This window comes from Oryza sativa, chromosome 2 (assembly GCF_034140825.1).
Source record: "Oryza sativa Japonica Group chromosome 2, ASM3414082v1".
In the NCBI taxonomy this organism is placed as follows: domain Eukaryota; kingdom Viridiplantae; phylum Streptophyta; class Magnoliopsida; order Poales; family Poaceae; genus Oryza; species Oryza sativa.
This window is the reverse complement of record NC_089036.1, coordinates 28,630,430-28,645,573: the sequence shown is the minus strand read 5'-3', so window position 1 is coordinate 28,645,573 and position 15,144 is coordinate 28,630,430. Positions and strand designations below refer to the sequence as shown.

At 43.2% G+C, this 15,144-nt stretch overlaps 2 protein-coding genes across 2 annotated transcripts; both read left to right on the top strand.

Annotated features, from left to right (window-relative positions):
* The first annotated feature begins 2,487 nt into the window (after positions 1 to 2,487).
* LOC4330359 (FCS-Like Zinc finger 3) lies at positions 2,488 to 3,468 on the top strand. Its single transcript, XM_015768342.3, has 2 exons — positions 2,488 to 2,719; positions 2,870 to 3,468. Exons 1-2 carry the CDS (start codon positions 2,574 to 2,576, stop codon positions 3,042 to 3,044), a joined length of 321 nt encoding a protein of 106 aa, XP_015623828.1. The 5' UTR covers positions 2,488 to 2,573; the 3' UTR covers positions 3,045 to 3,468.
* An 8,700-nt stretch (positions 3,469 to 12,168) lies between these two features.
* On the top strand, positions 12,169 to 13,139 carry LOC107277113 (FCS-Like Zinc finger 2). Its single transcript, XM_015768341.3, has 2 exons — positions 12,169 to 12,445; positions 12,542 to 13,139. The coding sequence occupies exons 1-2, from the start codon at positions 12,237 to 12,239 to the stop codon at positions 12,708 to 12,710; spliced, it is 378 nt and encodes a 125-aa protein (XP_015623827.1). The 5' UTR covers positions 12,169 to 12,236; the 3' UTR covers positions 12,711 to 13,139.
* Positions 13,140 to 15,144: the final 2,005 nt, after the last annotated feature.

Sequence of the window (15,144 nt, the reverse complement as noted above, 5' to 3'; positions counted from 1 at the left end):
TGATGCTACTGCTAATTTTCTCTCTCGATGCAAATTAATGCTGGCAGTTGAAGATGTACTCTCTCTTGCCGGCATGAGAGCGACGTCGCCAGCCGTCGTCGTCTCGCCGTCGCGTCGCCGGGGGCTACGTGCTGGCACGGGATTAGATCCATGAATCCATCCGTGCCGCCCACGCCATCAGATAGCCGCGCGCACGCATGGTTAGAAACGCGCGCGGCTGCGCCGAGAGGTGGAGCTCGCCGCCGGCGGCTGCTGTCGCGTCGCTGGCCACCACCGCTGAACCTTCCCGTGACCCAGTGAGCCGTGGCGCCTGGAGGCTAGAGAGAGGAGGGGAGAGATATGGAGAGAGGGGAGATGGAAAGGGAGGAAGAAGATGAGGGGGTGAGTATGACATGTGGGGCCCACGTGAGTCCCACTATTTTTTAAAAAAATTTTATGTGTGAAAATGACATGTGGGTCCCACGGGCTTTATTATTTTTCGATTCGATTTGCCACGTAAGCGCCACGTCAGTGCCAAGTCAGATGAAGACCGAGTCAAATTAGCCACGTAGGCGCCACATCAGCCAAAACCACTATCAAAACCGCCGAGGGACCATGTTTGCCCGGTTTTCGTAAGTTGGGGGACGGGTCATATCCGATTTTGTGGTCAAGGGACGAAAATCGGACTTGACGACAAATAGAGGGACCCATAGTGAACTTATTCCCCAAAAAAACGTCATAAACTAACAAAGCCCAACATGACGTTCATGGGCCTACACGGGCTAAGATACCCAGCCCGTCATAAACGGAGTATGAATTCTAAACATTTTGGGCTTGGCTAGTTGATTCTAAAAACTATTACTCCCTCTGTCTCAGAATATAAAAAGTTTAGAATTATATACGGTTGTTAAGAAATTAGGTAGAAGTGGGTGGTGTAGAGTTGTGATTGGATGAATAGTGGAGGTAGGTGGGAAAGTTAATGGTGGAGGGTTGTGATTGGTTGGGAAGAGAATGTTGGTGGTATATTTTGGGACAAATCCTGAAGGCTAAAAGTTATTATATTTTAGAACGGAGGGAGTATCTACATACATACGTAAAAAAAATTACAGCATTTAGAATTCAATATTTCTGATTCTCTCTGAGAAAAACATATATGGTTAAGAAGCAAGAACAATCTCCTTCAAAAGCAAAACTCAAGAAGAAATATTGATGAAATGAAATTTCGGCACGCATGCCCTTGTCCATCCCGGTCACCGTTCTGATGAACTGAACTGCTGCACCGCGCAATTCTATAGTATGGGATCAGTGGATCACGCATGTTCAGACCAGGTCATTAAACTACAAAACAGAAAATGTGCATTAACCACGAAACGGAAAATGTGCTTCCTGGATCGTAGATCCACTCCCACTGTGGAGTCGTGGACCATTCGACACGCCAACGCGCCCTGCACGTCTATGAATTTTCTGGCGTACTGAACTGAAGCAGACGAATTGAATCTGTCTCTCCCTGAAGTCCGTTAAGGACATGCATGACAGAAACTTTAGTTACTTGACCATGGGGTCGTCGGCTCGGACACAAATGTTTGTCATCGTCAGTGTCTCAGTCTGGCGTACGTCCAACGTGGTCAACACGGGTCAAGGGGAATTCCTATCCGTGTCAAGAACCAATCAAACACGGACTGCAACTATACATATGTTAACTACTAGATCCCCTGCAATTTGTTCCTGGATCCACCGTAAATTGTCCGTGTCCACACCGGTGACGCTTCCAAAGTTTACACGGTGCGGTACAGAACTAGAGACGCGTGCGTCGCCATCGCTGCTACAGCCTCACTACTCACTCCTCGCTCCGGTAGTTTCCTTGCCTTTCCTCCTCTTTTTCATTGCCAACTTCTCCTCCAAAAAGGAGTGAGAAAATACATAAAGCCAGCAACATGCTTCACGTAGAAACATGTCCTCTCTGTTTCGAAATTATTGTACACTATAATAAATGTGACTAAACTATCATCAGTTAATGTCCTTAATACCGCATTGAAGGTGTAATTTAATGTGTCCTAGTCATGTGCACTCCTCAACACGTGGCGAGACCGGCGCAATAAACAAAACCAAACAGCTAGCAAAAGGCCACAACAAGAGGTCCCCATAGAATCGAATTTGCGCATAAAGAAACCGGGTCCCCGTTTGTTACAGATCTTCCGGTGGATTCTGCAGCATTGCAGTTCACAACGCCGGCGCCACCAAGGTCTCCAAGGCAACCAGGGGAGACTAATCGCGAGCAACCAAACAAACAAAAACCGGGGCAACACTTCTTGTGTTGGCCCTAGCCGCGCCGGTTCGGCCAGTTTAGCCGTGTCCCGCGTGTGTGCTGGCGATGCGAGCCGTGCTTTGTTTGCCACGGATTCCTGGAAATCTAGCCGTGGTTTCTCGCGCATCCCCCTGCACCAAACTCAGCAACCACCACTAACCCCCTTTCTCTTTTATAAAAGAGGAGAGCCTCAAGTCTCTCCCGTATTGGCAGTGATCCCCAAGACTTGCTCAGCTCATCGGTCTTCTCTCCTCGGATCTTTCAGCTCGAGTTGTAAGTTGTAACCGAGATGGCGTCAGCGTCGTCGTCCTCTTCTTCGTTCTTTGACATCGAGCCACTCGACGGCGGCGAGGCCTGCCTGTCCGGCCACGCCATGGACGCCTGCTCCCTCTGCCGGAAGCCGCTCACCAGGAACTGCGACATCTTCATGTACAGGTCTGTTTCACGCTCAATTTTGCTCCTATCGGTTGAATCACTTGGATAATTAGGCAGGAGAATACAAAGTGATCACCAAGCGATCAGCTTCTCTGAGCTCTGATTCTGAATAGTTTCTGACTGAGCTTTCTTTTTGTTGTGAACAAACAGAGGGAACACGCCATTCTGCAGCGAGGAGTGCCGGGATCACCAGATGGAGATGGACGAAGCAGCAGTGAGGGTTAGCGCCACGAATGCGAGGGAGCGCGCTGCAAGAAACGAGCAGCGCCACAGGCTCGACGCCGGCAGTGTCGCCGTCGCGGCGAATGTGCCCGTCCTGAGCTAAGCCATAGGCGCAAGTAAAGCATCCGGGGTCCCCTTGAGAAAGTAAAGGGAATCGCCCGATCGAGATGAGATGAACGCACAAGGAATATTCAGATGAGTCAGGGCAAGCAGCAAGCTCCGAGTTAATTCCAGTTTTCTGTCCATCACCCTTGCAGTCTTGTTCTGTGCATGTATTAGAGCAAGAGAAATAGCGCGGTAGAGAAAATACGTGTATATGACGGCGTTTTCCCCTTTTTCTTGTGTGAGGATTTTTCCCTTCCTTTTCGACCTGTGGGAGAGAACTTTGATGCTGTGTCGTTGCAACCAGTTCTTTCATCCTTGAGAGCCGTAGATCCTACTGGGTAAAATGTGTGCCTCGATTCTGTACTATTAACTTGTCACCTGAGCAGATCAACCGGTAAGGCATTGTAGCTGCTTTTGTGCAATGATCTTGGCCATCCTGACCGGCAACATGATGTTGGTCCGTTGGCCTTGGCCCCAAATGCAGAAATGTAAAGAAAATGAACAGTTGAGGCGGGGCCGCTGCCGGCTTCCTAACGAACGAACAAACGAATTAAGGCAGTACTACAAACCGATTAGTATGATGACCTATTGCACTGTTTGATAATGAGTAATTAGAGATCTTTTATAGTACAGTTTTTTTTAGAACTATAGTACAGTTTAAAAGATGGGGAAAACTAATACTACCACCTATCAGGCTATCACATAGCACTGCAATTTGAGCTTAACAGTGCGTAATTTTTGGTGACCGAAAACAAACATGACACAGCACAGCCATCTGCGTACTTCCATCCCAAGACGTTCGTGAGGCTTCCGACGTTCTTGAGCCCAATGTCGCTCACTGTTTACACGGCGTAACCTATGGCTAGTTATCACGCTCCGACCGCTGAAACCGAACCATGCAAAAAGGCAGCAGCAGAGGCTTCTCTCTCACAAAGCAAAATCATAAGCGTCCTTCCGCGAAAACTATCAAGCGAATCCAGCTTGTGCGCGTGGCTAGACCCAGTCAGCCAGCACCTTTTGTCCGCGTCGTCATTCGGACGATTGACTTGACCGGTCACCCCCTCGATCAACTGCACACATGCAATCCAGTACACTAGCACCGTAGTAGGACGTTAGCTGCTACATTCTTCGCCCCTCCGTAAAAAAAAAAAAAAACAAACCTAGTTTCCGTGTCCAACGTTTGACCGTCCGTCTTATTTAAAAAAATTATAAAAAAAATTAAAAAGACAAGTCACGTATAAAATATTAATCATATTTTATTATTCAACAACAATGAAAATGCGAATTATAAAAAAATTTCATATAAGACGGACAGTTAAAATTGGACACGGAAACACAGGGTTTGCCTTTTTTTGGGACGGAGGGAGTACAGTTCAGATCGGTCGTAGCAATGTAGGCCGAGTTTAGTTCCAAAATATTTCTTCAATTTTTTAACTTTTCCATTACATCAAAACTTTTCTACACATAAACTTTTAACTTTTCCGTCATATCGTTCCAATTTTAACCAAACTTTCAATTTTGGCGTAAGCTAAACACACCCGTAGCATGCATTGTCTATCAATCAACCTATGCATGGTAAAGTGTCCCAAAGGTAGCGTCTCATGTACTAACCTCTTTCTTGTTTTCTTTCCCTTTTGACAAAAGGTACTAATACGTCTCGTAACCACTTGCATCTTGCAAATTACAAGAAGCTAATATGCACGCCTTCCCGAGTTCGTGACACGAAAAAAAAGAGCAGTTAAAGAAAGATTCGGACGAAAGAAAAATTCTTTAGTTTAAGAGGCCAAAAGGGAAAGAGGAGCATTGCTGTACTACCATTGATGGTTGTGGTGGTCGCAAGGGATGGAATGGAACGATCGGTGTCCTGTGCCCCTGTTGTTTTCGCGCCTAACCGTGCGATGTGTCTGCCTCTCATAAGCTCGCAAAACTTTGAAAGACACGTACTTAAGGCTTGATTAAAGCAGGGCCCTTAGCTTACTGATCGCTGCATTTCAGGCTTGATCTGGAGTCTGAAACTATGTGTAGGTGCTGTAGCTGTAGAGGCCGGCACATGGTTTCAGCAATTAAGCGACAGATGGCAAGCGAAAAGAGCTTGCAGGATGTAACTACCGATAGGAATAGGCAGCAAAGTGATGTTACTCTTTTTTGCTGGGAAAAGCATGGGCAGCCGGCAAAACGGAAGTGTATCAGTTTCCCATTTAAGCATTTCCATTATCTTAAAAAAATAATCACTATCTCATTTACAATTCCACAAATACAGTCATAGTCTCATCAACGTCTCAGAATAGAATCATTTTTCACCCATTCCACACATATGAATAAAAAAGTAAAAAAAAATATAATACCATCAGTTTATCAAATACCAATATAACTATCTCTTACTTTATTTACTCTTAATATAAGAGAAAATCCATGAAATGCCATTGACAAGCACTCTAATCCCAGAAATGCTATTGACAAACGCAACTTCCTCAAAAGGCCATCGTACAAGCGTTTTTCTCTCTGAAATGCCATCATAGTCAACTTACCGTTTAGTCCACACCGTTAGAATTTTTATTTTTACCAGAATGACCAGATTACCCTCGCTCCAAATTATACTGTCTACAGGCGGTAAAAGAAAAGAGATTGGGGAAAAAAAGAGGGAACCCTAAACCTAACCGATGGGGGGCGACGGCGGCGGCGATGCAGCGCCCCCAGGCGACGGCGCGGCGGCGCTCGCGGGCGGCGGCGCGGGGATCCCCGGCGGCGGCAGCGAGGCGGCGCTCCCGGGCGGCGGCGCGCGGCACTCAGGCGCGGCGGCCCCCGGCGGCGGCGCGGCGGCCCTCGGCGGCGGCGCGGCGGCCCTCAGCGGCGGCGCGGGGCTCCCAGGCGGCGGCACGTCGGCTCCAGGCGACGGCGTGACAGCCCCCGGTGACGGCGCGGGTCACCGCGGCGGGTCCAAGCGGCGGCGCGCGACCCTCAGGCGGCGGCCCGCGGCTCCAGGCGACGGCGCGGCGGCCCCTAGCGACGGCGCGGGGCTCCCAGTCGGCGGTGCGGCGGCCCTCGACTGCGATGTGGTGCTCCCAGGTGGCGGCACGGCGGCTCCAGGTGGCGGCGCGTCGGTGGCAGGCTCTCAGGCGACGGGAGGCGAGGAGGTGGCAAGTGGCGGCACAGGGGGTGGTGCGGGGGCTGCATGCGCCGGTACGGTGGTCACTAGCAGCGGCATAATAGTCCCAGCAGGTGGCACATCCCTCTCAGGTGGTTCCATTTTCCTTCTTTTGTTTGGTTTCATTTGAAGAATTTGTACTGCATGATGTGAATGAGATATTGTGGTGGAATTATAGATGGATTGGAGCACAGTGAAGGAGAGCATGAACATGAGGGGATGGATTCATCTTGGATTCCGGATGGGTATGTCTTTCATCTTATGCCCTATGAGTAATATACTTTTATTAGGGAGTCAGAGCAGTTACATTTTTCACATTTTTCTTCTCACACATCGACGATGTGTTCATCAACAGAATGGACACATCTTCTACTTATTTACTTGACGTGAGAATAATGGGTAAGACATGTAGGCCTGAATTTCCGGGTGGTTTTTCTTTCAAATGGCCTATTGATGCAGACGTAACAAACTTCAAAGATTTTCTGGGTGATATTTGTGAAAAATATCCATGGGGTTTAAATGAAACTGTATGTTTGCATTATATTCATGCTAGTAGCAAAGAACTCATTCCAATATGCAAAGATCAGGACTTGACAGCAATGTTGGAGTGCTTTCATCATACTAAAAGGGGTAAAGTGGTAATCACTCTGGGAAACCAAATTAATTTGTCCCAAGCTATTGTACCTTGCACTCCATCACTTTCAGTCCCCTCTCAGGCATTTTTTACTCAGGAAGGCAGCACTAGTCAGGCATCCAAAAGTGATGCATACCTAGAAAATCCATTCCGCACTATGAGCATGTAGGTGTAGATGATGAGAAACAATACTCAGTTGGTATTGATGACTCTTCATCGGAGAGTGATGACTCTTCATCTGAGAGTGATGACTCTATTGCTGAAACTGATAATGTGCCTGAGGTAGAAGGGGGAGATGATCTGAGTATCACTGATAGTGATGATGAAGAGTGGATTGCACGAGATGCTCAGGCAGATCCAGTAATCCCACAAGTTGCATATGACAAAGAAAACCCACCCATGACTGTTGAGACTATTTATCCTTCAATGTGTGAGTTTAGATTGGCTGTGGCTCAATATTCCATTAAGAAAGAATTCGAGTTTTTTTGTTGAAAAAACTGATCCTAGTAGATTCAGAGCTAGATGTATCAAAGAAGGATGTGGATGGAGGCTTCATGCGTCAACTATTCATGGTGGTCCAGCAGTGCAGGTATGTGTTACATTAATGTGTTACATTGCATATTTTGTTATTTTCTTATCTAATTGCATATTTTTTCTTTTTCAGATTAAGGTCCATGAGATGTACCATGGTTGTCTTAGTACTAGAAAAAGCGAGAAGGTCAGGAATGCAAAGAGAGCGTGGGTTTGTGATAAGGTTATGGGGTGGCTACGTGAGGATGCTAGTGTTGGGGCCATGGAATTGCAAAGGAGGATAAAGGACACACATAAGTTAACCATCCCCTACAAGAGAGTACATTCTGGGAGGGAATTAGCTATGAGTAAATTGTATGGTGACTGGGATAGTAGCTTTGACAAGCTATATGGTTGGAAGGCGGAGATCGAGAAGAGGTCCCCAGGAAGTATAGTCGCCATTGACCATATGACATTCAAGGACAAGAAGAGATTCACAAGGCTATTTGTGGCACTACACCCTTGCATTCAAGGTTTTTTAGGAGGTTGTAGGCCATACTTAGCAATTGACAGTACACACTTGACAGGAAAGTATAGAGGTCAGCTAGCAACTGCATGTGCTATTGATGGACACAATTGGCTGTACCCAGTGGCCTATGGTATTATTGACTCGGAGACTAGTGAGACATGGCTTTGGTTCATGGAGAAACTGCATGAAGCTATTGGTGAACCAGCTAGACTATCAATTTGTTCAGATGCATGAAAAGGCATTGACTATGCTATTAAAGAGGTATTTGGTTATGCAGAGCATAGGGAATGCATGCGACACCTTGTGTCCAATTTCAAGCTCAAGTTCCATGGCAAAGTTTTTGAGGAACATTTATGGCCAGCAGCATATGCATGGACTCCTATAGACTTCGATGAACACATGGCTTCAATAGGTGAAGTAAAGCCTGAAGCTATAGCATACTTGAAAACCCACCACAAAAGGTATCTTTTTTTAGTCGAATACTTGTTTTTTCAGTACGTGAACTGAAGTTGAATGTAATATTTTGTCTTTGCTTATTTTGTAGGTTATGGATGCGAAGCGAGTTCTCCACGCACTCTAAGGTTGATTACATCACCAACAATTTAGCGGAGTGCTTCAACAATTGGATCAGAAAGCATAAAGGTCTTATGCCATACGAATTGGTTGATAAGATTAGAAAAAAGGTGATGGATAAATTTCGTGTGAGGAAGAAGGTGGTAGCCAAATTGGAAGGTAATATCATTCTACCTTGTGTCATGAAGGAGCTTCTTGAGAAAAGTAGAGGACTAAACTTTGACCTAGATAGAAGTGATGATTTCATTGCCGAGGTTACTGATAAAGACCCAGGTAATGTTATGTTGTATGTCGTATTGAATTTTTATACTTGCAATTCCCATTATTAATGTTGATGGACATAATCTTATTATTGCATTTTCACAAAAGGTGGTAAGAGGCATGTAGTTGATCTTGAAGAGAAGACATGTACATGTAGAGAGTGGCAAGTGTCTGGAAAGCTTGTGCTCATGCCTTGTGCTTCATCACATCTATTAGGGGGGTGCAGGTGCATGATTATGTTGATGAATGCTATAGTGTGGCCAGATTTAAAGCCACATATGCAGCCCGCATTCCAGCTCTAACTGACATTTCCCATTGGCCAAAGAATACACGTGATTTCTTTCTTTATCCTCCAATATTGAAGAGTTCTGCAGGGAGGCCCAAAACTTTAAGGCACAAAGGTGGGGTTGAGGGGAATAAGAAGGGCAAGAGAAAAGCAGGTACCAAATGTCAGCAAAAGTGTCCTATCTACAAAAATTATGGCCATAGATGGACAAGTTGCAAAGAAGCAGATCCAGAAGCCAAAGAGGCCTATGCTTTAGTGGCAAAACAAAGGTGATTTCTATATCCATATCTTCATGTTGATTTCCTTTGCCAACAAACTTCGCTTATTTTCATTTTCTTGTAGAAAACTGAAAAGGAAATCAAAACCAAAATCTACTTCTGCTGCCACTGTTGCCACTGAAAACATTGATCCTACTGCTATGTCAAGTCAAATCTTGGCTAGCCTATCAAGGTGAAATTTCTATCTTCCACTTTCCACTTTGTTAACCTTTTATTGCTCCTAGGCTGCAGCAACTTAACTAATGTGTAATATATGATTTTAAAGTGCCGTTGGTGGGACAATTAGTGATTCTGGACTTGAGTCTAATAATGAGCCTTTGCCATCCTTACCAAGGTAGCCATTTTTGTTTTTTACTGTACCCATTGCACTTGATTAATGCCAACTTAAATCGATTGCTAAATAACTTTTTTTTTCAGCTCTATGACCATTGTGCCACTACAACATGTTGCTGCACCTGTTGCCAAGGGGAAGGGGAAGGAGAAGGGGAAGGGGAAGGGGAAGAAGGAGGACAAAGACAAGAAAATCAAGAGAAAACCATCCCCAACAGTACAACCTACTACTCTACCTGCCAAAAGGAGGAAGAATAATGAAGTACCACATGACAGTCTAGCAATGAGAACTAGAAGCAAGAAGAGTAGTCCAGCAATGGGGACTAGAAGCAAGAGGAGAATAATTGATTGAGTTTCTTACTGTCACATGTATTGTCTGAACTAAGATGTATTAAGCATGCAAAGTACTCTTGTATTGGGTTGTGATGCTAAGTACTGTGAACCATTTATATTGGGTTGTGATGCTAAGTACTCTTTATATTGGGTTGTGATGCTAAGTACTGTGAACCCTTTATTTTGTGAAAATTCATGTTGATCATGATTGGTACTTTCTGTGTGTATTGCCCTGATAATTGATGCCCCTATTTTTGCTCATATCACAACCCTGATAATTGATAGCAAAATTTCTGAAATAATTTTGATGCCAAAATTTGTGAATTTAATTTTGAAATAATTTGATTGGTAGCAAAATAATACACGTCTGTGAATTTAAATATGCATCAATTCAAAATAATGTTCTGTGAGCAAACAATACAAAATGATGTTGTTTTAGCAAAAAGGTTGCCCAAGGGTAAGATTGTCTTTTCATACAACTTAACGGATAGGAGTTAACAGCACTATGGTTGTGATGGCATTTCGGGGAGAAAAGCGCTTGTACGATGGCATTTTGAGGAAGTTGCGCTTGTCAATGGCATTTCTGGAATTAGAGTGTTTGTCAATGGCATTTCATGAATTTTCTCTTAATATAATTATCCTCTACTTTTATATATTCTGATTCAATGATTATAAAAAGTAAACTTATTTTGAGATAAATGAGAGATGCTAGAAATGAACTTGGACGGAGGGTGTAGGATTTTTTGACCTCCAATACAGAATTACGCCATGGCTGACCACCTATCTGTTTGACTAAAATATCTTAGTTTATTTCACTTGCAACAAAAGTTAAACATGTAATTTGCATACTAATTCAACTATGTTAGTGGTGTTCCAAGCAAGCATGCTGCACTGCTCAACACACAAAACCACCCAAAAACCAGGAGCAAGTGATGACTTCTAGAAACAAAACTATTCTATCCATCAAATTGGACGGGCCGTGTGCTACAAAGTAAAGGGGCCGAGAAATGGAAAGGGGCGAACGCATAGAATATAGGGGTCGTGAGCCCACGAGGTGTAGCTGCTCCTTATAATATCATCAGAAGACCATGCCAATTGCCACCCTGCGCCCTGGTTTTGCTCTTGCTCGGCCACCTGATTCGCCACATAGCACTCAAAGGAGCCAGCTTTAGATTTGTTGCCACTTGGCCAGCTAGATGCCTAACCTGGTAATAACCACAATTTTTTTTCTGTCTTGCTTTCTTTAATTTGGAGGATCCAACCTTTCGTTGGAGGATGGATGTATTCTTACATCTTACTCCCCATGCTTTTAACAAAGACTTCAATTGGGACAATGAGTTTACGATTAGCTTGTCGTTTTCCTGCAGCAATATAATTTTCACTTTTGGCAAGGGAAGATCATAGTAACGCCACATGCATACGAACGTGGTTGTTTTTAATATGATAATAAAATGTTCAGCTATGCGTTATGCATGACCTCAGGATTGATTTTTACCATTTCTACGTTAATGCAAAGTCTCCGCGGACGTAATTAATAATTTGTCTTTTTATCATTCTTCTGTACTATCTTTAATTTTATCGTCACTCTGGTAATGATACACGTTCACGGATCAAATGTATTTAAAACAAGTTCAGCTAAGAAGAGCATCAATGATATAAAAACTGCTGGAGAGATGATCGACAAGAGCAATCTATTGTTAGTCCAAGGGTTTTTTCAAAAATAGTGATAGTCTGATGGATGGTGAATGAAACCGAGTTTATAACAATTATCTAAAAGAAAAAACTAATGAGCTGTATATATTGTAAATTAATTAAGTTGATAAGTTGATTAAAAACGTTTACTAAGAAACTGATGATTTTTTTTAAAAAAAAAGAAGATCTTACCGTTTAAAAGCTTAGAAAACATACCGGCAATAATCCGTTGTCCATAAGCCATTCAGAACAGGGGTTATGGATTATTGTGGGTGCACTTCTCGACCTATTGAATGTCACCTTTTTAAAAAAATATATATCTTCAGCACTTTTTAGATTATTTTTAAACATATCTCTCAATTTTCTAGTATTTAATTTTTTCATCTGTGTCATTAAATAATTGATTTCATCCGTAATTCATCGTCCGCCAAAATTTTAGAACACACTAACAAAACTAGATGAGAACAGACTCAGAGGAGGCAAACTGAAACTCCGGTCACTCCTCTCCTCTATATAACCACAGTCCTCTTCAGCCCAGAGATCTCAACTGTCTCTGTCTCCCCCCTTGCAACCAATTAAGAAGCAGCAGCAAGTTAAGAAGAGGCCACCGATCCGAGCCATGGAGGATTACTTCTACTTCTCCGCCACCTTGGAGTTGGAGCCCGTTGGCAACCTCGAGTCAGTCTCACCGTCGCCGAGCCCCCGGCGCACGACGTCCCGCGACGTCGACGTCGCCGGCGAGCTCCGCGGGCGCCACCACCACTACCTCGACGCCTGCTTCCTTTGCGGGCGGATGCTTGCCGGGAACAAGGATATCTTCATGTACAGGTGAGCGCCGCATGGAGTTTGTAGTGTACGTTGTAGCTTGCCGCACGCGCGTTCTGGTTTGTGACCGGTGGTTTTCTGCTTTGTGCGCGCGTGCAGAGGCGACACCCCGTTCTGCAGCGAGGAGTGCAGGCAGCGCCAGATCGACGCCGACGACGCGTCGGAGATGATGAAGAAGAGGGCGAAGATGCAGCCCGCCGCCGCGAGGGGAGAGCAGCAGCCGCAGCGGCGGCAGAGCCCGCACGGCATCCCGGTCTGGGCCCGGTAGAAATATTATCGCGGCATGTGTCGTCTCCGGCTATGGCTATGTGTATGACAGAAGCCGGAGATGTAATCCATTTCTATTATCTAAAAAAATATGTCGTCTCCGGCATCGGCTTGTTTGCTGTACACACGTAATATAATCCATAGGTGTTCAGCTCGATCGACGGCGGCGAACAGCCCTGCGCGTCTACCCAGCCGTCCTGGAGATTATTGAAGATCGGCTCGAGCGCTAGCTCTAGCTAGCTCGTGTGCCTGTGAATTACTACAGGCTTTGTTTTTCCGTTGCCCACACTGCAGCAGCGTGTGTGTGCAACTGGTATGTGTTTGTAGGTATTCATTTGTATGCTGTGCTGTATATATACGGCCTTTGCTTAACTCTTTTTTTTCTTGATCTGGAAGAAATAAGAGAAGTTGTAGTATTTGACATAAAGAATTTGCATTTGCAACTGAGCTGCAGTACCGTGCTCATCAACGTAATCAGTGGTGCTCTAATGTTGCCAAGAAGTTTTCAGTTACCTGTAAGAATTAGGATACAGTAGATCGTACAGTATCACTTCGACTGAAGACCGTATACCCGTAGCCCCCACCTTCATGTCCACTATAAAATTATTCTGATACCAAATAATACATCCATCTACTACACCTAAATTAATCGAACACATCATAAAAACTCTTACTTTTTTTCGTGAACGCCATAAAAACTCTTATATCAACTAAAAAAAATCTAGTAGTACTTGATTATATAGATCATGGTAGGTTTGCATTAAATATCATGGATCCCGTAAAAACCCATATATATGCATGTTATGAAAATTGAGACTCCAATATGAATACAATCTACTAGTTTTATTTATTCTAAATATTAGCTAGACTTGTCAAATATAGAACTGTTACAACTAAAATTATAGGCCGAGTATAACTCGATTGTTATTAATTACGAATTTCAAAATCATTAAAACATAAATATTTTTTATTTTAAAATATAAATAACAAATAACCGCGTAACATATTGGTTAGCAGCTAGTTCATGTAATCTACTTAATTGGCACATTTGTCACTTCCGGGGATGTTTGGTTAGTAGTAGCCACATTTTGCTATATCTTTGATAAGGAAGTTTGACCAGCTTACTGTATTGTTAGGTTGCTATTACACATTTGGCTTGAAAAAACTTTACCTGGTGTTCATATGTCATAGGCACAATTTTTTGTCAGATCTTGTTAAAATTGTGGCCAACAAAAAATTGGCATGCCAAATCTTAGCCTAAAATATAGTAGCAACCAAATATATAACAACCCTGTTCATTGTTCCTGCATTTCAGGAGACATCAACCTACGAAGTCTTTGATTCTACGAATGTAAATGGGTTTATACTTCTCTAAAAATTAGTACTACATTCATCCAAAAATATATGGTTCCAGGTCATATATCACGAACAGTAACATCGAACAAATTCGATCCTCCGGTTCCATTTGTACGGAGTGCAACCCATTGGAATCCTGGCATATAGCAAAAGATTATTCTTTTCTTTACCGCCTAGTTTTAGTAGAGCAAAAGGGCCAAAGGTAATGCGCTAAAGCGGACTTTGGAGTTAGTTAATAAAACAAACCATCATGCTTTACTACCAACTAGCAAGGTAGCCCGCGCATTCGCGCGGGCATGTATATTATTTTGTTTTGGAAATAGTTCTAACAAAATAAGTTGAAATTAAAGTAAAGCATTTTTCATTTTAATTGAATTTTTATTGTTTACTTTTTCCTTGAGAAGTCTCGAGAAACTTTTATTGCTCGTAAGTTTTTTTTTAACCATCCTGCTATCCCCTCTTTTTAATTGATCAAATATACATATCTTGTATAGCGCTTCTTTTTAATATGTGAAACCCTACGGTATTTTGAAGAAAAGACCTAGTCAACCTGAATCTTAAAATAATAATTTATTAGAAAAAAAATAACTTTTAATCATATTATTATAAGAAAGGCTATTGATTTTGTATTGCCACCTTAAAGGCGCTTATACATGCAGATTGTGGAGAAACCCATGGAGGTACTTTAAAGGATAGGATAGAATTTACTGAATTGATTTATCATTATCTTCACCTCTTGGTGTGTTTAATATGAGTATATGACTTGTATGACGAGAAATATAAAAATTTTGAAAGAATAAAATATCATTATGATGTAAAATGAGCTATGTTTTTCTATAACAAAAGGAGTAGATCGATTCAATACTATCTTACGGGTTAAGCGCTCCACTAAAATAGTTTTATGTGTAAAAGCTTCAACGCTACATTGCGGTTTAAGCACTCCACTAAAATTGTTTTGTGTAAAAGGATTGCAAAAAATATTTTCAAAGATGACTCATGAGTTTGAGGCAAGAGACTCACCACATAGAAGGCTGCACATTTGAGCCAAATGTGAAAAGAATGCTCACAAAAATCATTTG

What these genes read in the sequence shown, in the direction of transcription:
- LOC4330359 (XM_015768342.3), top strand. Translation starts at nt 2,574, where the DNA reads ATGGCGTCAGCGTCGTCGTCCTCTTCTTCGTTCTTTGACATCGAGCCA. An exon ending in TGCGACATCTTCATGTACAG is followed by an intron (nt 2,720 to 2,869) that starts GTCTGTTTCACG and finishes GTGAACAAACAG; the next exon opens with AGGGAACACGCCATTCTGCA.
- LOC107277113 (XM_015768341.3), top strand. Translation starts at nt 12,237, where the DNA reads ATGGAGGATTACTTCTACTTCTCCGCCACCTTGGAGTTGGAGCCCGTT. An exon ending in AAGGATATCTTCATGTACAG is followed by an intron (nt 12,446 to 12,541) that starts GTGAGCGCCGCA and finishes GCGCGCGTGCAG; the next exon opens with AGGCGACACCCCGTTCTGCA.